This window comes from Oppia nitens, unplaced genomic scaffold (genome assembly GCF_028296485.1).
Source record: "Oppia nitens isolate AA-2021 unplaced genomic scaffold, nextdenovo-longstitch-racon4-pilon3 scaffold18_pilon_pilon_pilon, whole genome shotgun sequence".
NCBI classification, from domain to species: Eukaryota; Metazoa; Arthropoda; class Arachnida; order Sarcoptiformes; family Oppiidae; genus Oppia; species Oppia nitens.
In genome coordinates this window covers 1,559,615-1,583,902 of record NW_026533197.1, presented here as the reverse complement: position 1 = coordinate 1,583,902, position 24,288 = coordinate 1,559,615, and the positions used below count along the sequence as shown (strand labels likewise).

Genomic DNA, 24,288 nt, shown 5'->3' with positions numbered 1-24,288 from the left:
ATATAAAAATCGCAGAATATTTCAATTGTTCTATTATTTACCCCTTTACACAATAATATATTAAATAAAATTATAAATTACATTATATTATATAAATTATTGCTATAAAATATTTTTTTTTTTGTAATTTCCATATAATTTAAAATAATATTTATTTTATGTACAGGTATTTCAGTTTGTATCTAAAAACAACTTATGCCTAAAAATTATTATATAAAATACAAATATATAATTATTTACAAAACGGTCAACGAATACAAAGACACTTATAAAGTATAAAAACATATAATATCTTTGATAGACCTATGCTTAAGACCTGTGTTACGGTTGACTATTGAAATCAATTAAAATAATGAAAAAAAATATTTTGTTTATAATTAGAGAATATAGTCAAAGATAAGCTTTCATTTTCATCATTCAAACATCTAGTTTATGCTCACATTATAGCAATCTATAAATATATTGATGAAAGTATAAAAATGTAATTAAAAATTGAAAATGTATTATAAAAGTAAACTCAGATACATATATCATTGATAATTATGCTAATTTATATTAATAAATTATTACTACTGTATATAAAAATATTAATAAATTTATGTATAAAATAGTTGTTTCATTTTATTTGTCAATTTAAGAGAATCAGTGAAAAAAGCAAATACAGTGTTAGTAAATATATAGAGAAAGTCTGTAAATATTAATGAATATTTTTCTAACCGATCAATAATAAGGTGTAACTTATGCTAACCTAACAGACAACTGACCAAAGTTTGCGCAGATTTGATGATATGTTTTGTGGTTATATAAGCATTCATTTCAATACTGTCTGTCTTATGAAGTCATCAAATAAATTGAATGTTAAATCTTTTATTGGATTTAACAATCAACTATTAAAATAATAAATATATTATTGTTATTATATAAATAAAAATATAAATTCATATAACTAAAAATAGTAACTAAAAATAATATGATTTGCAATAATAATAATCCACTAAATTATGAAGGAATGGGATCTAAGAGGAAAGCACTTGAAATGATTACAAATATATTTTGGTAAGAATTGATTGAATTATATAGAAATTTATAGTAATTTATAGTAACTTATAGTAATTACAATAAAAATATATTTATTGTTAATATATAGTAAAAAATCGAAAGAAAATGAGACTTTGGAGACCAAATGTGAATCAAATGATAGAATCGATAATAATATGAATCCGAATCAAAGCCTACAGACTCTAACAGCCATTGAAAGCGATAACAAATCGTGTTTTTCTGAGACTTACCCAAAATCTCCAATTTCTCCAAGAGTTAAGAATTTTGACTCCGATATGGAAACTCTTATGCTTTCCCGACACGACAACCCTTATATTATACAACAAATTGAGAGATTGTCCACTAAAGACATGTTGAGCATATCGGGTGATCCGTCACCCGTCCGTTCAATTCAAAAAATATCATTAAATAATTTGGAGTCAAACTCGATCACTGACAACAACTTTATGATGGACTCGGAAACAGCAGAAGCATTTGAGGACAATCTTCACGACAAACTGATCCGATCTCCTCCGCCACAATTTCCTAACAATTTGTCTCATTTTCTTTTTCCTGGAGTTTCTGCGTCCAGTATTCACACAAATAGTGATTACTCACCTTCTCGTCAATATTTAAGTCCTAATTCAAGAGCCAATAATCGTTTACAAATGAATTCATCCAATAAATCACAAAACAATTTATTATCGATTGTAAGCACATCTCAGAAAGACAGTCAACATTTAGAGATAAATCCTAATCATTGCAATAAATATGAAAGACGTGGATCTGATAGTTCATTGCTTCCTAATAACTGGAAGACTACTTTTTATACCCAATCAATGGCAGTCTCGAGTTCTTCACTTTTAACATTTCCATCCCGTTGTCCACCGTTTAAGTCGTCGGCAAACCATTTGTCAAACGATTCAAATATGAGTTATAGTGAATGCCAAACATCACAATCAAATGATATTAACAATGATATGGCAATCGATGAGATGGATATCTATCAAGATTTAGATGAAAATAGTAAAAACCACTGCAATGACTGCTGGACTCTCATTAGTTCCAGTGATAGCAGAGAAGCACTTCTTCAAGACATCAAACAAATCAATTAAATCTTATATCACTTTATTCTACAATATTTTGCGCTTAAATTGTCTCTATATTACCAATTATTCAATTAATTACATTTATTAAAAATATTATTTTATAATATTGTACTATATTTATAGTTTATATTGATTGTAATTGTAAAAATGTAATATTTATTCTTTAAAACATAATTAAAGTTTTAAAAAATTAAATTATCGTTTATAGTTAAATAAAATTGAAATTATATATATATATAAAAAAATTATAAAAGTGCGTCAGCCGGGAATCGAACCCGGGCCGCCCGCGTGGCAGGCGAGCATTCTACCACTGAACCACTGACGCTCGTTATACTTTTAGACAATAAATTATTATAAATAATATATATAATATGTTAGATAAATATAAGCTTTTATTAAAATTATAATATAATAGATAATTTCTATTAAATTATATGTTAAAATATCAAAATTGTAATTTTACTTACATATAAATTCATTTGATTTTAACATACAAGTTATTATAAACTTAAATTCACTTATTTATTAATTTTACTATTTTTGTGCATTTTTAAAAATATTGTTTATACAGTATAACAATTTTTGCATTGTCAATAAAAAGCATTATTGTTTCCACAAATTAATAATAATAATCATTAGCAATTGTTCAATGTCTATGAACATAAATTTTCAAAATAAATTATAATATTATAGAGTAGTAATTAGATATAAATAAAGTGATTATAGATTTTATAAGTTGAATACATTATTTATTAAATTAAGAGATAGTTTATACAAATATTTCAATAAACAAAATATTCTAAAAATTATTTACTGTAATATAAATGTCAAATAAGTAATTTTAATTTTAAAAGTGTATATACAGTATAATGTAATACAATTATAGTTGTTTCATATATTTTTCATGAATAATAATTAATAGGTTGATAAATATAATGTTTATTATAATTATGAAATTTATATTAAATAAATAAATAATATGATATTTAGTTAATATAGTTTTAAAAATACTGTATGATAATTGACGATTTAATAAATATTAAATAATTATCTAATCTATAGCAACTATCAATATGAATATAATTTTTATTATATTATATTAAATAATAATATAATTATTATAAATTATTTATAATAATTGTTCAAAACTCTAAATACATTTTTTAAATAATAAAATTAACATGTGTAAATGTAATAAATAATGCAATTACTTAAACAAATTAAAACAAAAACTATGATCAGTGTTAATTAAATTATGATAATAAACACAAGTGATGTAAAGTATATTAATATATATAATACAGTAATATGTAGTTTACATATATTTATTGTAAAATAAATATTAATTTAAAGCTGTAATCAAATAAATCACTGAATATCCTAATCTATATCTACTTCATAAGTCTTCATCAGAGCATTAATTGTCACTTCAGTGATATCATTCTCAGCCAAATCTTGTTTGATATCATTCATAGATTTCCAAAGTTTGATAAATAATTTCTTGCATTCAATTCGCTCTTCAAGTGATAAGAATTGAAGTGTAAGAAGAAATCTTTTGGCGCGACTTAAAGAGTTTAAAATATAAATTACAAAAACAAAATCATCGACAGTTTGGTCAAACTCTAGAAGAGCTGTCGCGATGTCACCTAAAGAGCCAAAAGATATCTCGGAAAAAACCAAATTACCGGACGAACGGTTCAATGACTGCAAGAAATGGTAGCGATCTTTGTTTGACGACAATTGACGCCAAATGCGTTCAAACTCTGTCTGATCCAAAGTATATGTCATTTGTTGTAATCCATGGCTTTGAGTATCAATTTCTTCGCTAATTAACTCTTGATTGCAATGAATTGAGTGATTATTACATCGATTGCAATGAATGTGATTATAATGATTGTGATTCAAATGGTTTAATGTTGGATGCGATGAATGATTCAAATGGTTTGAATGCAAGTATTGCTGATGTGATTCAAATGAAGTGCAGTGATGACCACTAATGTGGTGATGACCTACCGTACGGTTGGTACGTGACTGCCAACACGTGTCGCGACTGTGACCTCTTTGACAGCCGCGATGACCATTATGTGTATTGCGGACACCGTTCAAGTGCTCATTATTTTCGTGACCAGAGGTCACATCCAAAGCCATCTCCAACTGTTCAAACGTTAAATCATTTGCATCACTGTTTGCCCTCCATTTGGCCATATCTTCACTTATAGTCACTCTGTGGCCACTTCTCGAGTCACAAGAAGTGGTCAGACATTTATTGCATTTAAATGACAGCAAATTATAACATATATCACAAAAAATTATATTAAAAATAAATACAAGTTATGTATATGTATTGAATATTACAGTATATTGTATATCATATATTAAATTTTTAATAGCAATTATTATTATTATTATTATTATTATTATTATTATTATTATTATTATTATTATATTATTATATACTGTATTATTACTGTAATCCTATAATTCCTAAAACTAACATCAATTTCGTGACTAAAAAACAATTTATAAATAATGGATATAATAATACATTATATTGTATTAATATATATTTTATGTAGGGTTGGGGCAAATTCCTTCCCTTGTATTATTATTATCAAAAAATATCATATTCCCAGAATTTCCAGGGAATCTATTTCCTTGTGTTACCACCAGGGTTTTAAGGAAATAAATGCCTGCCCTGGCAATGCCCAAATAGATGCCATAAATGCCTGGCATTTTGGGCATCTATTTTATTTGCCTGCCAATTTAAATTGCTAAAAAACAACTGTATTTATAAAAATAATGTAATTTAGTGTTTTATGGTGTTAATTAAATTTACAATTAATTTACTTATTTCCAATGATATTACCTTTTAATTAAGGTATACAAAACAAAAATACAAGCAAATATATTATAAAAACAATGTTTTATAAATTAATTAATAATATAAAATTAAAATAATAGGTGTTACCACCTGAAAATAGATGCCTAGGGCATGGCAGAGACAGGGCAGGCATTTGGCAAAATTGGCATCTATTGTTTATGCCTGCCATTTTTAAAACCCTGGTTACCACCTATTGAACTATAAACAACAAATTTGATTATAAGATTTGAAAAACAAATGCTATATTAAACTGTATTTTGAGTGTAAATGTTAAATAGTATGACTAAATTCATTGAATTCAATTTTTTAAAAAAATATTTCAATGAAATTTTATGCAAAAAATAAGTTTTGGTATTATTTATTGTAGAAATATATAATAAATTTCTAGGGAGGGAATATAAAATATTTTCCGGGAAAATTGGAGGGATTTTCTTATGAAAGATACCCCAACTTTGATGTTAGTGAAGAAATTGATGTTAGTTTTACACTAAATTTACAGAAATTATTAAATTAAAGACAAATATTTTTATTATATTGACTTTTACTATAATATCAGTACTACTGATTCAGTAGTATTATTGAATCAACCAATAGAATATGTGGGAAAAGGGTAAAACTGGGGGAAAAATTAATACAAATAAAGTATTGCAAACGATTGCGCAATACTATTGATAAAACTGTTTTTATGAATAAATACAGAAAACTAATTCATTATATTATATGATTTTATATAAATTTAACTAAAATAAGAAAAATTTTGTAACGTAACTAATAAACGAAAACTTTAATTATTTTATAAGTTATTTTCCACTTTAAATATAATATTATTTATTAACTCTAAATTAAATGACTATTGAATGATAATTTAGTGACACTTCAAGAATGATTCAATCAATTACAACATTATATGTATTACATGTTTGCGCAGTCATTGTGTTGTATTCAAACAGATTGTCCTCAATATGTCCTCAATTGACTTATAGTATGAACAGCTGATCGTCAGTCAAACGAAACAAAAGTAAAACATTTTGTTATTAATTGTGAGTAATATTGAAGTGAATAGTAATTAAAGTAATGTAACGATTGATAACTATTTCATCAAATTATGTCTACATTTCATTGATTTTATGTAATGTTTTAATAATATAATTATTTGAAAGTTTTAATATTAAATAAATCTATAAATTTGACATTAATTTAAACGATATGTGATTTGACATCAAAATATATGTTTGATTTCATTGAATGAAAGTATGGATCCGTTATTATCACTGTTTGATCCACAAGTGGACAGCGATAGTGAAGACATTATTATAACAGAAACGAGAAGTGCAACACTTTTGTCACAAAATGGTAGTCTTCCTCCGGAGTGTGAAGAAGGAAATATTGAATATAAACTGAAACTAATAAATCCATCTAAGACTAGATTTGAACATTTGGTGACACAAATGAAATGGAGATTACGTGAAGGTTGACCACAATTGATGACATCGTAGTCTTTATTTTATTATATAATAATTATATGTTTACTTTACTAAAGGACACGGAGAAGCCATTTATGAGATTGGAGTTGAAGATAAAGGACTTTTGATTGGTCTGTCACAAGAAGAAGTTAATGCATCTCTAGAAACACTGTATTTAATGGCAGATAAATTGGGTGCAACTATAACCATATTAAGAGAAAGAATTATAACCAATGATGAAGATAACTGTAAGGCTCGCAAATACACTGACCACAGACCACATAAGTGTCGCAAAGCTGTTGAAGTATTAGTTAGGAAAGTGCCGGACGATCAACAAACCATTGAGTTAAGGATTGCTGTCCTCGGAAATGTCGAAACCGGCAAAAGTACTTTACTTGGTTTGTGTCACATATGATAATACAATTTATTGCTCTTTGTTTACAAAGTTTGATATTTTATAGGAGTTTTAACTCAGGGAGAGACTGATAACGGAAGAGGTATGTCGTTTTGTACACATTTGAAACTATTATATGTCTTAATAATAAAATATATGATTAACGATAATATTTTGATTTTTGTTTCAAAGGAAGCGCTCGCTTGAATCTCTTCCGCCATAGACATGAAATACAAACGGGAAGGACATCGAGTATTAGTAAAGAAATACTGGGTTTTGATAATAAAGGAGTTCCCATCACTTATAATGTTTGTCGAACTCCTGAAGAAATCTGCGAAATGTCCTCAAAATTACTAACTTTTATTGATTTGGGAGGACATCAAAAATACTTAAAGACTACTGTTTTTGGATTAATTGCAATGCATGGACACTATGCTGTTCTTGTTATAAGTTCGATTGGCGGTGTATTTGCGGGAACTGTATGTATTATTTTTAAAAATAGTTTATTAACTTACCGTAAATATAAATTATACTGTAATCAAATTATAAATTATTAGGCTCGCGAGCATTTGGGTCTGGCGTTGGCACTAGAAGTTCCTGTGATTGTTGTGGTCAATAAAATTGATATCACAGACAATAGATCTCTTACGCAAACTTTGATTCAATTGGAAACACTTCTTAAGTCTCCTGTTTGTAAAAAAGTAATTTTGACTGAAATTTTAATAATTAAATCTAAATAAAATAAAATAATAATTATTATTATTACTATTACATAGATTCCGGTTAGAGTTGAGACAGAGGACGATGTATTTACTTACGCGAGTCGTTTAACTACTGATCATATAATACCTATATTTACGGTTTCGTGTGTTTCCGGTTACGGTTTGAATCTTTTATATAAATTTCTTTATGTTTTACCGCCTTCTGTATCAGTTAATGATCGACAAAGACTTATTGATTCTAAAGTGGAATTTCAGGTAAATATAATGTATTTGTATTTTTTATATTTAATAATATTGATAAAAGTGTTCAAATCATTAATCTTATTTTATAGTTATTATATATATGATTACATTTATTATATATTTATTTATTATTTTAATATATAGATCGACGAAACATTTCAAGTGCCAGAAGTCGGTATGGATTATATTTTCAATTGATTTTTAAACGATAATTAATAATATAAAGTTAATTAAAAAAGAAATTGTTTGTATTTTTAAAAAAATATATAGGTTTAGTTGTAAGTGGATTATTAATATCTGGTTTAATAAGAGAAGGCGATTATCTGAAAATAGGTCCGTTTGATTGCGGCTTATTTAGTCCGGTTCAGGTGTCGTCACTTCAAAGACATAAAGTCGCGAGTCGTTCAGTGAGAGCCGCAGAGAGCGCAACATTAGCTCTAATGTCATATAATAATGATATTGACTTAGAAAAGAGTGTACGGAAAGGGATGGTTTTAATTGAAATAAATGATAACAGTTATGGCCATAAAATATGCCAATATTTTCAGGCAAGAATTCATGTATTATTTCATGTGTCTATGCTTTGTCCTGGATTTCAAACAACTATATATATTGGAAATGTTAGACAAACAGCTGTAGTGGTGGCTATAATGGGTAAAAAATATGTCTCAACTAATGAAAGCGCTTCAGTCATGTTTCGCTTTATTAAACAACCAGAATATATAAAAAATGGAAGTCGACTATTGTTTAGGGAGGGCCCCTCTAAAGGAATTGGACACATTGTCCAAGTTTTTCCTATTATAACTAAAACTAATGACAACAGTCTATAATGGACTTAAATTAACTAATTCTTATATTTTTTAGCTTTTACTTTAATGTTTCTTATAATTGTATAAATTGAATAATTATTCTAAATTGTTGTTTACATTGTTTAATATATTGTAAAATATGTATTAAAATATTTAATTTAATTTATTAATAAGTGTTATAAAGAATTTAATTTATTTGTAAATTAATCTTTAAAATTTATTGTTATTACTGTAATAATTTTATACCGATACATTGTAAAAATAAAAAATATAAATAATTTAAATTTAAATATAACATTTAATTAACATAACTAATAAAACATAATTATAAATTGTATTTTGTAATTTTTGAAAATATTTAATAAGATATTATTTTTATTTATATTTATTTTATTTATTTTATTTATTCATTTATATTTTATCATTAGTTATTTTTTAGTAGTTAACTGAATTAATTGATTGATATTAAATAAATATTTATTTACAAATAAAATATTTCTTCACTTTTAAATACAATGTCAAGGATTGTATGATTTGATGTCAAATATCTGTTTTATATTGATATGAGTTTTAATATCTAATATTTGCTTTTACTATTATAAATATGTTTGTCAATATTTTTAAACAAAATAATATAGTTTAAATATTAAATTTTTCAAACTATTTTATTTTATATTTAATATTTAAATTATAAACTTATATAAAATACATTATAAAAAATATAATATGTAATATAAATTTATTTCTATAATAAATTATTATTATATATAGTTTGTTTTGTATATAATTTTATTTATTAATATAATTTTTAATGTCAATTAATAATGTTAAATGATAATTAACAGTACATTTTATTGAATAACTATTTAAAAATATTTTGTAAATTGTGTAATTTAATTATAAATATAATTGATTTATAGTTTATAAATGTTTGGTTTTACTAAAATAGTTTTTATAATAAATAAATAAATAAATAAATAAATATAATACATGTATAGTTTGAACTATTGAAATGTTGTCTATATATGGAATATCTACCGGTTTATACAGTAGTTGTCTCACATTTGTTAACAGAAAAATATAATGAAATATAATATCAAATGAAATGAAATGTTAACAAAATCAAAGCAAACTTGTGTTTACACAACAAATATATTTATTAACTGGTATTTTAGTACCAAAAATCATATGACATTTTAGGTTAGTTAACAATATAAGTAATATTAAAAAAGGTTTATAGTATTGCATAATAATGAGATTTTAAACGGGTTTGGGTTAAGCATTGGTTTAGATAAGACATGCGCTAGAAATTGGCAAAACACTAATAATGAGTGTTGGCTTCGCTGACTAATGCTTTTTATGAAGTGATTGGACACAAGTCATGCTCACAATCACCAGAAATAACCAGATATGAGTCAATTAGTGTTATTATATGGTTATTATGTGATACTATAGCATAAGACACATGTGATGACATTCAAAGATATCTGACATTTAGTAAATGCCATTTCAAGTGATTCACATTCAAAATTCAAGAATCGGATGATAATTCTTGAATTAAACTGTTATTTCAAGAATTAACAAATTCTTTATTATTGTCAATCTGTTGACTAGTTTGCTATTTGTTTGACCACTTGTTTGATAAAGTATTATAAGTTCATTAAACACATTGATATCACTATAAGAATGGCTGAAAAGACAGAATATAATGAAGTGACACAAAGTAATGATAAGGACTCTCCTAAAAGTCCGACAAAGAGTGATAGTATGAATGACAACCCGGATGTGGTGTGTTTGAAGCCAAAGATGACTTTACTTAATGGTATAACAGTAATTGTCGGCAGTATTATCGGTTCCGGTATTTTTGTTTCACCGAAAGGAGTTCTTGAAAATACTGGAAGTGTTGGCCTCTCACTAATGGTTTGGATTATTAGCGGAATTTTCTCAATGATTGGTGCAGTAAGTTATCATTTGTTGACATAGATTACTAACTTTATTATAAATCTATAATTATAATGTATATATTTTTAAAAATATAATTGATTACAATTTACTATTGAATTTATTATGAATTCGCATTGATTTAACATTTAACATGTATTAGAGCACTGGTAAGTAAACTTAATAACTATAATATAAGATATAGTATATACCGGTATTATAATTAGATTAGTTATGTATTATAATTATCTATAGATAGAGTTTTAATTTATACTTTTAATTTATACTTTATAGTTGATCTATTTTTTAATATTAAAAATTTAAATTTAAATTGAGTCAAATTTAAAATTAGGTATATTATTAAAAATTTCATTTAATAATTCTCACAATTATTAGATTATTTACTATTAAATAATAAAAAGTATATTTATTTATTTATATATTTATGTTTGTAATTATCTAAATTTTTATAAATTTTAAAATAGCATATTTTATATATTAGATTAATTTATTAATATTCATTCACAATTACCGGTACTCTGATCTATAAGTCAATATGATTTTATATATTTAACTTAAATTTATTAATAAATTTAAAATTGAAAGCTAATATTATTGATTATAATATTATATTTAATTATTAAATTAATGTATTATATTATTAGATAAAAACTAACCGATTATCTGCTATTTGTAGTATTGTTATGCAGAGTTGGGATGTATGATCACAAAGACTGGCGCCGATTATGCATATATTATGGAATCGTTTGGTCCTTTCTTAGCATTTATTAGACTTTGGATTGAATGTAAAAACATTTTAATAATTAAATGAACATTTAATTAATGATTTATATAAAACCTAATTAAAGGTATGATTGTACGTCCCTGTTCTCAAGCCATCGTCGCCCTAACCTTTTCTTTCTACGCGTTGAGACCCATATTTCCTGACTGTGAACCACCTGAAGATGCTGTTAGATATTTGGCCTGTATTTGCATCGGTATGTTTTGATACCAATTATTACTTTTTAAACTAAATTATTAGTAATTAATAAAAAGGGTTTGATATTTTGACTTTTATACACTTTATCAAAAAAATTTAATATTCAAATAATAATTAAAATACTTTACAAATATTAACTATGTTTTTTATACAATCGTATTAAAATATTTATTAGTATAAAATTTTATTTACGATAATTACTGAATTAGTAAATCCAGAAAAAGTTAATATTAAAATATTAAAGATTTTTATGAGAATTAAGTAATAAAGAACTTTTAAACTTTAAAAGCAATATCTAATTTTAATAAAAATAGTTTTAAAATATTTAAAATAAAAAAATAAATTTTTTAACAAATATTTAAGATTACCATATTCTTACCATTATATTATGGTATTATAAATTATAATACGATTATAATATAATTTATAATATGATTATATTTGTAACAAACAAAATCAATTTTTATTTTAACTAACAAAAAACGTTTGATATAAATTTATATTATCATATATTGTGATTTTTATTAATTACTTTTTAGCATTATTTAAGTCTTATTATATTTTCTGGTATAAAAATCTTAAGAATATTTCTATTATTACATAATTTCTATCTTATTTTATTTTTAAAAACTTTTAATAACGAAATTTAATTAAAAATATCTCAACATTTATAGTAATCTTATTTTCCGATAGATTATTAATAAACTTATATTAGTTTTCAATAGAATTTGACAAAAATATAATTTATTAACTTTAGATAAAATTATATACAATTAAAAAATAAATTCATATATATTTGTGTCATAACAGTTTGACAGGTTTGTTGACAGTAGTGTTAGACTGATATTATATATATATATAATTTGTTATATTTGAGTAATACATAGAGATGGGCAAATAGAAAGTTTGTAATAAATTTCCCTGAGAAAGTTTCTAGAAAATTTTTCAGGAATAAATTTCTATAGAAATTTAACTTTATTGTTATACTATGGGATCCCCATATCTATAGTTATTGTAATATTATAGATATAATATTATACTATACAGTACTGTACAGTACTGTACAGTACTGTACAGTACTATACAGTACTATACAGTATTATACTGTACAGTACAATACAAATGTGATACCTATATATAAAATAATTATAATTATTTAATAATAATTAATTTTGTAAAATTGTATTCATCATTTTATTATATATATCATACTGTAGTTTAATTAATTTATTTTTTACCTTACTTAATAATTAAAATACTAATAATAATATTTACGGTAATATATTGTTATATGATAGCAATATCGAGATAACAAAATTAATATGGGGATCCCATAGATAGAAATTTCTTTTAGAAACTTTCTAGAAATTTTTCTATTATTTTATAAATTTTTATTTTTTTGCCAACACTAGTAATACATGACAAACATATAATTTCTATATTGAGATCCGGTATTCACTTAGTGAGAGGTTGATTGAGTCGGTCAATCAGTGAGCGATGAGTGTGGGTGAGAGTGGGTGAGTATCTTAATGGTTGTTATCATGTATGGCTCTTGTAATGCTTACTTCTATTATAATACTATAAGCAAATGTTGAGGAATAATAATAAGTGATTTTAGTATTTATTAATAACTTTATGAAGTGTTTAATGGTCACTAATTAAATAATTTAATTAATATTTTAAATTTATAAGTTATAATGAATATTGTGTGTATGTTTTGTTTAATAGTTTTAAATTTTAATAATAATTACAATTATAATTGCATACAAGTATTTATCATGGTGTTTCGACAAAATATTTTAGTAATAAATTTTATATAAATTTCTTTGTATTTTTTATATATCCTAATTATCTAAAAACTAACTTATATTTTATAACTTTTAGTTTAGTCATTTAAAATTGATCTTTTATACTGTAATACAAAGGAATATAAGATATGAATTATATTGTGACAGAACAAACATAAGTTTAAGTTAGCATATAAAATGTTATATATATAACACCAATTTTGATACAGTTTAGTCGTAAATGTAGACTATATAATCAAGATTTCATATGATAAATATTAATTTTTAAAAAATAGTCATTTCAAAGTTATAATAATATAACTGAAAAGTTTTGTGTTTTACATTAACATCGTTACCAGCGTTAAGGGTCGCTTCCATACATTTTGTCATTTTTTAATTAATTTTTAAAAATTAGTTATATTATTTTTGAACAATTTTAGTAATTTTATATAAACTAGATTATATACTCTACATTTACCATAAACTGTATCAAAATTGATCCAGTAGTTTTTAAGATATTAGGTCTCAAACCTTTAACAGATTGTTTTGTCCAATACTGTATATACATGTATTATTTGTATTATGTTATGTACACATTTGAATAAATTATATAAAAATTAATTTAATATTTTGACAAAGCCTTCTATCATTTACTTATAAATATATTTATAGGCAATTAAATAAGTTTTTATGTATATTTATGAGTATAGTTTGGATAAATTACAATAACTATTGATATGTATTTAGCTATAAAAACTTAAGTGATATACTCTACAAATTGACATTCAAGTGGACTCCATTGGTCTCGGCATTGATTCACTTAAATGTTAGACTAATTTATACAAATGAATGTCGATTGGAGTCCACTTGAATGTCAATTTGTATATTTCAACAAGTTTTTGATTGTATTTATAATGTAATTTCACGTTTATATTTAAATAATTGCAAAACTATTAATTAAAATATCAATAAAATTAATTGTATATATTTCTGGAGAGTTTATCTTCGTTTTAGACAAAATTGATAAAATTTAATTACAACCTTTAGATATTAACTCACAAACACTTACACTTAATTTTTAAATTAGTTTATTATGTATGTATTTTATATATAATATAATGTATAAATTTACAGCATTATATATATATATATAACTAAAGATAAATTATGATTAGTAACATATAGTTAGTATAAATATAGTATAGTCTAAAAATACTATTTTATATTAATATATTATTAATTTAAATAAAATTGTAAATTTTAAAAACTTATATTATACAATTTTTAATAACACATTTTATTGCTTATGAAATAACTAAAGATGTTTAGTATTTGATAGATTTTTTATTGACAAAAATATCAGTTATTTTTAGTATCAGTATAGTTATAAATTATAATACCCATCAATAATATACTAAATTATCATTGATTTAGTCCACTTGTTTTCAATAAATGATAAAAATGTTTTACATAACTCATTATATGTTACAAGATATTTAATTAAGTACAAATAGACTATTATTCAATAATTTTCTAGTTTACTCAATAACTTATTAAAATAGATTATAGTCAATAGTCAATAGATTATTAAAAAATATACTATATATGAATTTAAAATTATTGTTTGTAATTGTAACAATGTTACATATTTTAAAGTATAATTAAGATCCTTATAATCATTTAAAAATTTGTAATTTGACCAATAAATGAGCATGTTTATATTTTATACACTTGAAATAATTGTATAATAAGTTTAATTATTATTATTTTATTTAATATATACTTAGTATTATATTAATTTTATATAATGTCTTTTAAAATATAAAGAATTAAAACTACTTTTATTTTTTTAAAAACATTCACAAAGCACTTAGTTTTTAATTTGAAGAATTTTCACAAAATCACTAAATGATACAAAAATATTTTTATTTGTATAATATTTTTTGCTAACATTACATCAATTAATTAATAAATAAATGGCAATTACCGATATATCTTATGTTTAGTTATTACATACATATTGTTGATTTGAGAGGAAGTTATAGTTAGCAACGTTTATATCGACACCTTATTTTAAATTAATTTCATAATTTTTATTATTTATATAAAACATATTTTGAACATATATACTATAATTTATTATTTAAAATTTCATTATTGAAGAACAAATGAATTTTAGAAATAAATATTAATTTTTTGTTGTAAAATTAATATTTTATTAAATATTCTTTTATTAACTAAAATTTATTAAGTAAATCAAAAATATATTCAAGTTTAAGTTTTGTAAAATTAAATAAATTTATAATTAAATTTACTAAGTTATGCACACATAATATTACGATTACAATACAAATAATTAAATGTATTATATTTTCGAAGTAAAGTTTTTATTAATTTTGTTGTGCATTACAACTGAACAAATGTAATAAAAAAGGGAGTAATGAACCTTATTATTCATTAACATAATAATAATAATAATAATTATTATTATTATTATTATTATTAATTATTGTTTTCAATCTATTATGTTTTAATTACAATAACATAAAGCATATTTTACGACAAAATTGTTTTTAAATAATATTAAAAATTGTTTTGTTAAATTTTAGCAGTAAAAAATATTATGATATATAAAAAATTATTCTAATATACTATATCTAAAATAAAATCTAATTTATTATAAATATGTTTTTAATAATTTATATATTTATTTATTTAAATTTCAAAATTGAATGTATTTTAACAAATAAACAGCAAATTAAATAATTAGATAAAAAATCATACATTTGTCAAAAGTAATTCATATGAAGGATATAGTAATTGAAAAGTTCAAAGACCTTCACTTCGTATGTCTCGATATATATATACTGTATTTAACATAAGGTTTTAAAATAATTGTTAAATATTATACAATATGTTAGTTTAGATGACAGTGAGCTCAAGGACTGTATTACCGGTCTTTATATATTTATATTTAACAAATGATTTAAATGTTAATAAGTAACCAAAGTTAACATACAGTAAATCTACATTTATTTATATTTATTATATATATTCATATTATTTCATTACAAGTCATGAGATTAATTAGTTATGCAGTGGTTTCGCTTACATACTGTATTTGCACTTATCTTACAATATATGCTATAGTGTTTTAAATGTTTTTTGTTTAATATTGTATATTATTGTTTTTAATAATGGTTTATTTTAAATTTAAATTTTAAAATTAAATAAAATACTATACAACTCACGCATATTACAATTTAACTTGTAATTAGGGTTTGTAATGATTTCCAAGGGAGGGAAGTTCGCTAATAAAATCCTTCCAATTTTCCCTTAAAATATAGAATATACTTTATTTTCCCACCATATTTTATTAGAAGGGAAATATAATTTATATTATTATAATAGATAATACAAAAACTTAAATATTTTGAATAAAATTTTATTGAAATATTTAAAAATAAATTTTAAATAAAAAAATTTAGTCATATTATTTACAAATACTACTCAAAATAGAGTTTAAAATAACATTTGTTTTTCAGACAATATAATAAAATGTGTTGATTAAGGTTTGATAGGTAGTAGCACAAGGAAATAGATTCTCTGGGAATTCCCATGGAATAGGGAACTTAATAGGGAAAATAAGTAGAGGGAAGGGAACATTACAAACCCTACTTGTAATAAGAAAATTTGATTTTAGTAAAAATTGAATAAAATGTAAAATATTTAATTTAATTAATATAAATTTATATTATTCAATAAATACTTACTATTAATAAAATTATACATATTGTATGTATATTAAAATCATAATTTATTTTTTGTATTCAGTTTTTCTTTTTATATTTTTATTTATTAAATATTTTACATATTTACTTTGTTTACATTTTTTTAAACAAAAAACAAAGTTTTAAAATAAAATTAAGAATTCAAGTTTGATAAATATTAACACAAATTAATATATTTTTTTATTATTAAGTCATATTATGCAATCATATAAATAGTTTTTTTTGTCTAAACCCCAAAACTACTTATAGTTTTAAAAACTAGAGATTTGTTTCTAAGATTTGTAGAGAATTTTCTAAGAAATGATCGCATGATTTGAAAGACAGGGAGAGAGAGAAATAGAGAAATAGAGAGAGAGAGAGAGAGAGAGAGAGAGAGAGAGAGAGAGAGAAAGAGAGAAAGAGAGAGAGAAAGAATATGTTAGTAATTATATCTAGATTTTTAGAAAATGCTGTTTAATATAATATGTCATTTTATATAAAACAAAATTAAAATGTTAACTAACACAATGATAGTTAATACTTGAAAATAATATATAAAGTGATATTTGTTTATAAAAAATGTGCAAAAAATGCTAATCACACTCATAACCGGTCCCATGAATCTGCAATTACCGTCAAATGTAGACATCTATGTATGGTATATACAGCACATAGCCATTTGTGTCAGTTATTTATTTATACATTTATTATTTTACACTACAGTATATATATATAGTATATACTGTATACCGGAGTTACACTCACATTGAGTCTCATAAAATCGTCAATAGTTTGAATACTCTCTGTGCTTATGATTGAAAAGTTGATTAAAGAATCTAAGAGTTTGTTTAGCAAATGATCACATATTGCCAATTGGTTTCATAAATAAGTGATTATTTATTTAATAATAATATAAAAATTGATGGATAAGTGAGAACAACCAATAATTTTAAATATATATATTGAATCTAATATTTATTAACAGCTATTAATTTGATGTTAATATCATTGTCTCAATGTGTCTGCTTTTTATCAAATTATATGTCTTTAAATAGTTGAATCAAATTTAAGATTACAAATGTTATTAATGTTTTTTCTATTATAAATATTAATATTATTTTAAACAAATATTTCGATTGCTGTTGATATGAAAAGTTGATCAAATTGACCAAATTATCACTTATTAACATTTATTATATTATTTGTCAATTTTGTTGAGTCATTTAAAGTATATTATTATATAATAATTGAAATTATAAGTTTTGCTTCAAATAATAGTGATTCATATGTGTTGGATAATAAATTACTATTAATAAAAGTTAATTGAATTTTGTCACATATGTTGTAATAATACTGTATTTGAATGACTAAATGATTGTTTAATAAACTTATATAAGAATAGAGAAGTAAAGAATAACAAGAAAATGTCTGAAATGAAAGAAATAGATGGAAATGGTGTCGAAGAAAATGAGTTAAATGTGAAGAATAAAGAGACAGAAGAAGATGTTATATGTCTTAAACCCAAAATGACATTAATTAATGGCATTAATGTAATCGTGGGCTGTATGATAGGTTCTGGTATATTCATATCTCCAAAAGGAGTAATTGTAGGAACTGGTAGTGTAGGCCTGTCTATCATTGTATGGGTTTTGAGTGGATTATTCTCATTGATCGGATCGTACTGTTATGCAGAACTGGGAACAAGTATTCCTAAGAGTGGTGCAGATTATGCTTACATTATGGAGTGTTTCGGTCCTTTTGTGGCTTTCCTCAGGCTATGGATTGAATGTATTGTATAAAGATATGATAAAAATGATAAAACATTGAATTGTGTTGTCATAGGTATGATAGTGCGTCCGTGTAATACAGCTATCATTGCTCTTGCGTTTGCTTTTTACGTTTTGCGACCCTTTTATCCCGACTGTGATCCTCCCGGAAATGCAACGCGAATGCTTGCAGTGGTCTGTATTTGTAAGTCTAAAACATTACTTATCCATCATTGCCAACACATTGTAACCAATTTATCACACATTTTTGTTTTAATATTTACTGTACTTTTAAACTAAAATATCAAACAAAATAATTGTTGTTAAAACAATTATTTTTATATAAATATAATCATATTATAAATATATTGAGTTTTAAAATATTTGAATTTTGTTGTAAAAATATGCACTAAAGAATTTTATTTAAAAATTTAGCTTAATTTAGAAATTTATTAGTTTTTATCATAAATTTCATTGAATTAATTGCTTTAATAATTTATGACTGATTTTATCAATAGATTATACAATGTTATGTTACAAGGATTTTAACAAAACTTTTATTTTTATTAAATTAAATTCATTTAATACTGAAAATTATTTTAAAATTTATTAATATTTTTTTAAAGAATATAATTAATCTTTCTTAAAAATAAAATCAATAGTAAAATATATATAAAATGGAGTTTTATAAATAACTTTAAAATTGTATTCAATATTTGTTTTAAAAAATTATTTTGAATTTTTATTCAATATATATTAAATATACACTATATAATTATAAATAATTAATTAGTTTACGATTATTTTATATTAACTATTAATACATAAATTTTGTTTTGTTTAGGTTTATTAACATTTGTCAACTGTTGGGATGTAAAGTGGTCGACAAGAGTTCAAGATTTTTTCACTTATGGCAAACTCATAGCTTTGATCACAATTATCATCACTGGAATCGTTCAGCTTTGCAAAGGTTTAAAATTTAAATCATTTTTTACAATTAAATTGTTATTTGTTATGAATTTTACATTTTTTATTTTTTCAATTTGTCTGCATAATTTTTTTCTATATTTATATCAATTTCTAATTGTCTCAAATTATTTGACATTATATATTTTTAAAGTTTATCAAATTTGTATATATATATAAATAAATCATATTACATTAAGTTTAAATTAATATTAGTTAAAGTGCATAAACAATTTCCTGTTTTGGGTTTAACATGATATTATTTATAGCATTACTTTGTATATCATCATATAATTATAAATAATGTTATATTTAAAAGATATCAAAAATACAAAAAATAATTTGATACTTTATAATTTTATATTCATTTATATTTTTAAGCACAAATATATAACTTTATTTGTATGTGTTTTAAAACTTTAAAATTAAAATTAGTAATATATTAATATTTAAAACACATACTCAATGTATTTGAAAAATGTGTCATATTAAAATTGAACATGCTATAGTTAACTATTTTTTATTGTTTTATTTTTATCTATTGAACTATAGCATGTTCAATTTTAATATGACACATTTTTCAAATACATTGAGTATGTGTTTTAAATTAATATTTATGAAAATGAGTAATCAAAATATTAATAAGTTTATTTGAACATGGTAAAAAATTTAATTATACATATTAAGCTACATGGGCTATTTTTTACAAAAATTAAGCTTTTAAGCCCATTAAGGGAATATATAATCTATAATTATGTTTATTACTTTAGTTATCAAAATAAATTATAAATAAAACTTTACAAAAACTATTATTTATAGATAAATATTTTTATTAATTTTATATTTAGAGTCCCATTTTTATAGTATTGCAAAATAGTATAAAGTATATTTTGTATCAATAAATATGTAAATTTATTACAATAGCTATATCACATCAGTATATAGGGATCTCATAGTATAAGTAATATATAGTAAAATTTCCAAAGAAATTTGTTCCTGATAAATTTTCTTAGAAAGATTTATTAAAATTTGCTCATCTCTAAGTATATTGTAAATTACAATTATATATTTTTCTACTTTACTCAATAGTAACAATGATTTTTTAATACAGTATTATTACTTTGAATACTTTATAAACTTTTTATTTATTGGGTAATCGTAACAAGTTTTGTTCGTTTTCATAGTACTTAAATTGACGTTTTTTTTGAACGGGATAATGAAGTTACAAAAAATTGATTAAATTGATTATCTCATACTATAAATGTTTAAGTTTTTAAATATGAGTTTCTTTAATTGATAAGTGATCTAAAAAATTAGCAAATAATAAATAAAATTTAAATTGTAAAATTTTCATACATTTTATTATCAAATGCTATATTTTATTTAAAATTATAAATTGATGAATATAAATATATTTTAACATTAATGCATATTTAATTATTTAAATGTAATTTAATTTTTATTTATGATAAATTATATTTTGATTAGTAATGTTATATAAATTACAAAACTGATAATTAAAATAATTTGTGAACTTTTATATATGATTGTAAACTATTGGTTAATATAAATGTTGTATTATATGTGAATTTAGGTCATACGGAACACTTTACATTCAATAGAGACCCATTGATACCCAATGTAGACATCACTACAATTGCTCTATCATTCTATTCGGGATTATTTGCATACAATGGATGGTATGATTCAATCATATCTTAATTTATTTAATTTATTTTAAATAAGTTAATAGTTAAACATTAAATAAAATTACTAATATTTTTGGTACAAATATCTTTTTTGATAAATATTTTATATATGATCTAATTTCAATTATTTGATTAATTTAAATTTATAGTTTTTAAATTTTTATTTGAACTAATAAAAAAAATTTAACAATAGTTTTTTTTATAAATATTAAAATTATTTTACAATATTAAGTATTAGGTGAAATTTCATTAGATAACTATACTTTTTAGCAATTTATGAAATTACTTGTAATTAAAGTGTACCATAAAATATAAGACATGTTTACTGTGAATATAGTAATTTATAAATTATGATGTTTTTTATTAATTTTAAATTATTAATGGTTTTAAAATATTTATATAGGAATTACTTAAATTTTGTAATTGAAGAGTTAAAGGAACCACATAAGTAAGTTATTATTTAAATCAATTTAATTCAATTTAACTTTTATTTATTTAACCTTGCATTTATTTTGATAACTATTTTTGTATAACTGTTGTAGATTATAAATTCATATTTTATTATATAATACCCTATAAAATATATACATTGAAGTTTATGAATTAAATACAATTGATAAATTGAATATTAAATTTGCAGGAATTTGCCGAAAGCCATATTTATATCATGTATTTTAGTGACAGTTGTTTACACATTGACTATAATTGCATTTCACTCGACTTTAAGTGTTGCCGAAGTTTTACAGGCAGAAGCAGTAGCCGTCGTATGTATTGATAATTATATTATTTTATAAATAAATAATTTATTGTATATCTTATTATTTTATCTAATCTAATGATTGATTGATGATTAATGATTTGTTTGATATAATTAAGACATTTGCTGAACGATTATATGGATTTATGGCATGGATTGTACCAGTATTTGTTGCTATGTCTACATTTGGTGGCGTCAATGGTATCCTATTTACATCATCCAGGTACTGTAGCATTAAATGATGATGACATACATGTGTCAGTTAATATATAATTATTTTATGTAAATTTAAAGACTGTTTTACGCCGGAGCCGAGCAAAAGCAAATGCCGGAGATATTATCAATGATACAGATATCGCATTTGACTCCAACTCCTGCTGTGATTTTTATGTGCATTTTATCGCTCGTGTATTTGGCATCGAAAGACATATACGCACTGATAAATTATGTGGGATTTGCCACGTGGTTGGCCATTGGATTAGCTGTTGCTTGTCTTCCATATCTTCGATGGAAACAACCTGATCTTCCACGACCTATAAAAGTGAACCTAATTTGGCCAATTATCTACATTATTGCATCCATTTTTATAACTGTAGTTCCAATGTTGGCGGATCCAGTAGGCACTGGGTTTGGAGTTCTTATCATATTAACAGGAGTTCCCGTTTATTTTATTTTTATTGCCTGGAAAAGGAAACCTAAGCCAATACAAAATGCTATCGGTTTGTATTTTATTATAATTGATTGAATTAAAATTTAAATATTTATATTTATTTACTAAAACTGTTTTAACTAAAAATGTTTAATAGATTGGATTACATTAACACTACAAAAGGTGATGGTTGTGGTGCCATCAGAAAAATCTCAACAAATTTAATCACTGTTTCTCTAATTTTTTGTTAACATGTGATAAATAGTCATCGATATTATATTTATATAATTTAGACATTTATCAATGTATAACAAATATGATATAATTTGCAACTATTGAAATCAATTAAATGTATAATGTCTAATATTAACTGTAACGTCGTTTTGAAATTTGAAACAATTTATGACAATTAATTAATTTTTCATTTATAACAATTATATATATAGTATATACCTATATATTAATACTGATATTATGAGTGATTTAATTTTGAAAATACCAGTGTTTTGTTTAAGTTTTGATTTTTATTTAGACTTTTTATACACAGTATATTAAAATATTTAGTAAACATATTTGTTTAGCCCACTAAGTCAATTGACTATTATATCATACAGTACATTTGTTTTTATTTGATATGTTTATTGCTAATTTTGTAATTCATTGTTTTTTTTATAATATAAACTAATATATGAACAAAAATTAATTTTTGGTAGTTTTACATTTACATACAATAAAATACATGAAAATTTGTTATTTTTATGTAAATCATTGTATTATTCCATTTAATTTTTATGTCATTAAACTTATAGTGCCTTTTATATGGATTTACTTATGTTTATATTGTATTATATTATATTAACATTTAGCATAATAATAATAATCTATTGTCAATTTATAAAGTGGGTAATGAATGACTTATCATATATTTTAAATTTAGATAAATTGTTATATTAAGGTTTATTTTGAATTTATTAAATTAATGTTCAAACAAAAATAAATATTTAATGTTACATTAAATATAAACATTATTCTATTGTATTTAACAAAAAACTTGATAATATATATTAAATAAAAGCAATGATTAAATATTAGACATATGTTTATAACTCGATTTTTCTTTACTATATATTTTCTATTCTTTAATCAAACAATAATATAGTTTGTCAAATGATATACGATTAGTGTAAATAAAGTTAATGAAAAACTATTTTATTACCTGTGGAGATGAATAACCAATTATATATAAATCGATAACATATTTTCATCTTTTATTATTAAAGTCAT

General features: G+C 22.6%; 4 protein-coding genes and 1 non-coding gene across 6 annotated transcripts; 3 read left to right on the top strand and 2 right to left on the bottom strand.

Moving 5' to 3' along the window:
• The first annotated feature begins 1,009 nt into the window (after positions 1-1,009).
• Positions 1,010-2,153, top strand: LOC128965888 (uncharacterized). Its single transcript, XM_054312665.1, has 2 exons — positions 1,010-1,056; positions 1,148-2,153. Exons 1-2 carry the CDS (start codon positions 1,010-1,012, stop codon positions 2,151-2,153), a joined length of 1,053 nt encoding a protein of 350 aa, XP_054168640.1.
• A 248-nt stretch (positions 2,154-2,401) lies between these two features.
• Positions 2,402-2,472, bottom strand: Trnag-gcc (transfer RNA glycine (anticodon GCC)). The gene has a single exon. It is a non-coding gene; the product is annotated as a tRNA-Gly (tRNA).
• A 1,032-nt stretch (positions 2,473-3,504) lies between these two features.
• Positions 3,505-4,417, bottom strand: LOC128965771 (uncharacterized). The gene has a single exon (XM_054312538.1). The coding sequence runs from the start codon at positions 4,350-4,352 to the stop codon at positions 3,528-3,530; it is 825 nt and encodes a 274-aa protein (XP_054168513.1). The 5' UTR covers positions 4,353-4,417; the 3' UTR covers positions 3,505-3,527.
• Positions 4,418-5,950: 1,533 nt separating this feature from the next.
• On the top strand, positions 5,951-8,680 carry LOC128965683 (GTP-binding protein 2-like). The gene is made up of 8 exons (XM_054312427.1): positions 5,951-6,498; positions 6,569-6,889; positions 6,953-6,988; positions 7,078-7,364; positions 7,443-7,586; positions 7,662-7,862; positions 7,995-8,025; positions 8,121-8,680. The coding sequence occupies exons 1-8, from the start codon at positions 6,282-6,284 to the stop codon at positions 8,678-8,680; spliced, it is 1,797 nt and encodes a 598-aa protein (XP_054168402.1). The 5' UTR covers positions 5,951-6,281.
• A 1,277-nt stretch (positions 8,681-9,957) lies between these two features.
• On the top strand, positions 9,958-23,613 carry LOC128965955 (Y+L amino acid transporter 2-like). 2 transcript variants are annotated; one of them, XM_054312744.1, is made up of 10 exons: positions 9,958-10,618; positions 11,298-11,406; positions 11,470-11,598; positions 19,768-19,893; positions 21,484-21,589; positions 22,002-22,046; positions 22,239-22,362; positions 22,475-22,578; positions 22,650-23,074; positions 23,162-23,612. In XM_054312744.1, exons 1-10 carry the CDS (start codon positions 10,346-10,348, stop codon positions 23,227-23,229), a joined length of 1,509 nt encoding a protein of 502 aa, XP_054168719.1. In that variant the 5' UTR covers positions 9,958-10,345; the 3' UTR covers positions 23,230-23,612. The 2 variants fall into 2 exon arrangements, with proteins under 2 accessions (XP_054168719.1, XP_054168720.1); XM_054312745.1 differs by lacking the exons at positions 9,958-10,618; positions 11,298-11,406; positions 11,470-11,598 and adding exons at positions 18,451-18,945; positions 19,000-19,128 and having other exon boundaries at positions 23,162-23,613.
• Positions 23,614-24,288: the final 675 nt, after the last annotated feature.

Excerpts from the sequence above, each read along its gene's own strand:
- LOC128965888 (XM_054312665.1), top strand. The coding sequence starts at position 1,010 with ATGGGATCTAAGAGGAAAGCACTTGAAATGATTACAAATATATTTTG. Across the intron at positions 1,057-1,147 it reads ATGATTACAAATATATTTTG|TAAAAAATCGAAAGAAAATG; the intron begins GTAAGAATTGAT and ends GTTAATATATAG.
- LOC128965771 (XM_054312538.1), bottom strand. The coding sequence starts at position 4,352 with ATGGCCAAATGGAGGGCAAACAGTGATGCAAATGATTTAACGTTTGAA.
- LOC128965683 (XM_054312427.1), top strand. The coding sequence starts at position 6,282 with ATGGATCCGTTATTATCACTGTTTGATCCACAAGTGGACAGCGATAGT. Across the intron at positions 6,890-6,952 it reads CGGCAAAAGTACTTTACTTG|GAGTTTTAACTCAGGGAGAG; the intron begins GTTTGTGTCACA and ends GATATTTTATAG. Across the intron at positions 7,863-7,994 it reads ATTCTAAAGTGGAATTTCAG|ATCGACGAAACATTTCAAGT; the intron begins GTAAATATAATG and ends TTTAATATATAG.
- LOC128965955 (XM_054312744.1), top strand. The coding sequence starts at position 10,346 with ATGGCTGAAAAGACAGAATATAATGAAGTGACACAAAGTAATGATAAG. Across the intron at positions 11,599-19,767 it reads TTTGGCCTGTATTTGCATCG|GTTTATTAACATTTGTCAAC; the intron begins GTATGTTTTGAT and ends TGTTTTGTTTAG. Across the intron at positions 23,075-23,161 it reads GCCAATACAAAATGCTATCG|ATTGGATTACATTAACACTA; the intron begins GTTTGTATTTTA and ends AATGTTTAATAG.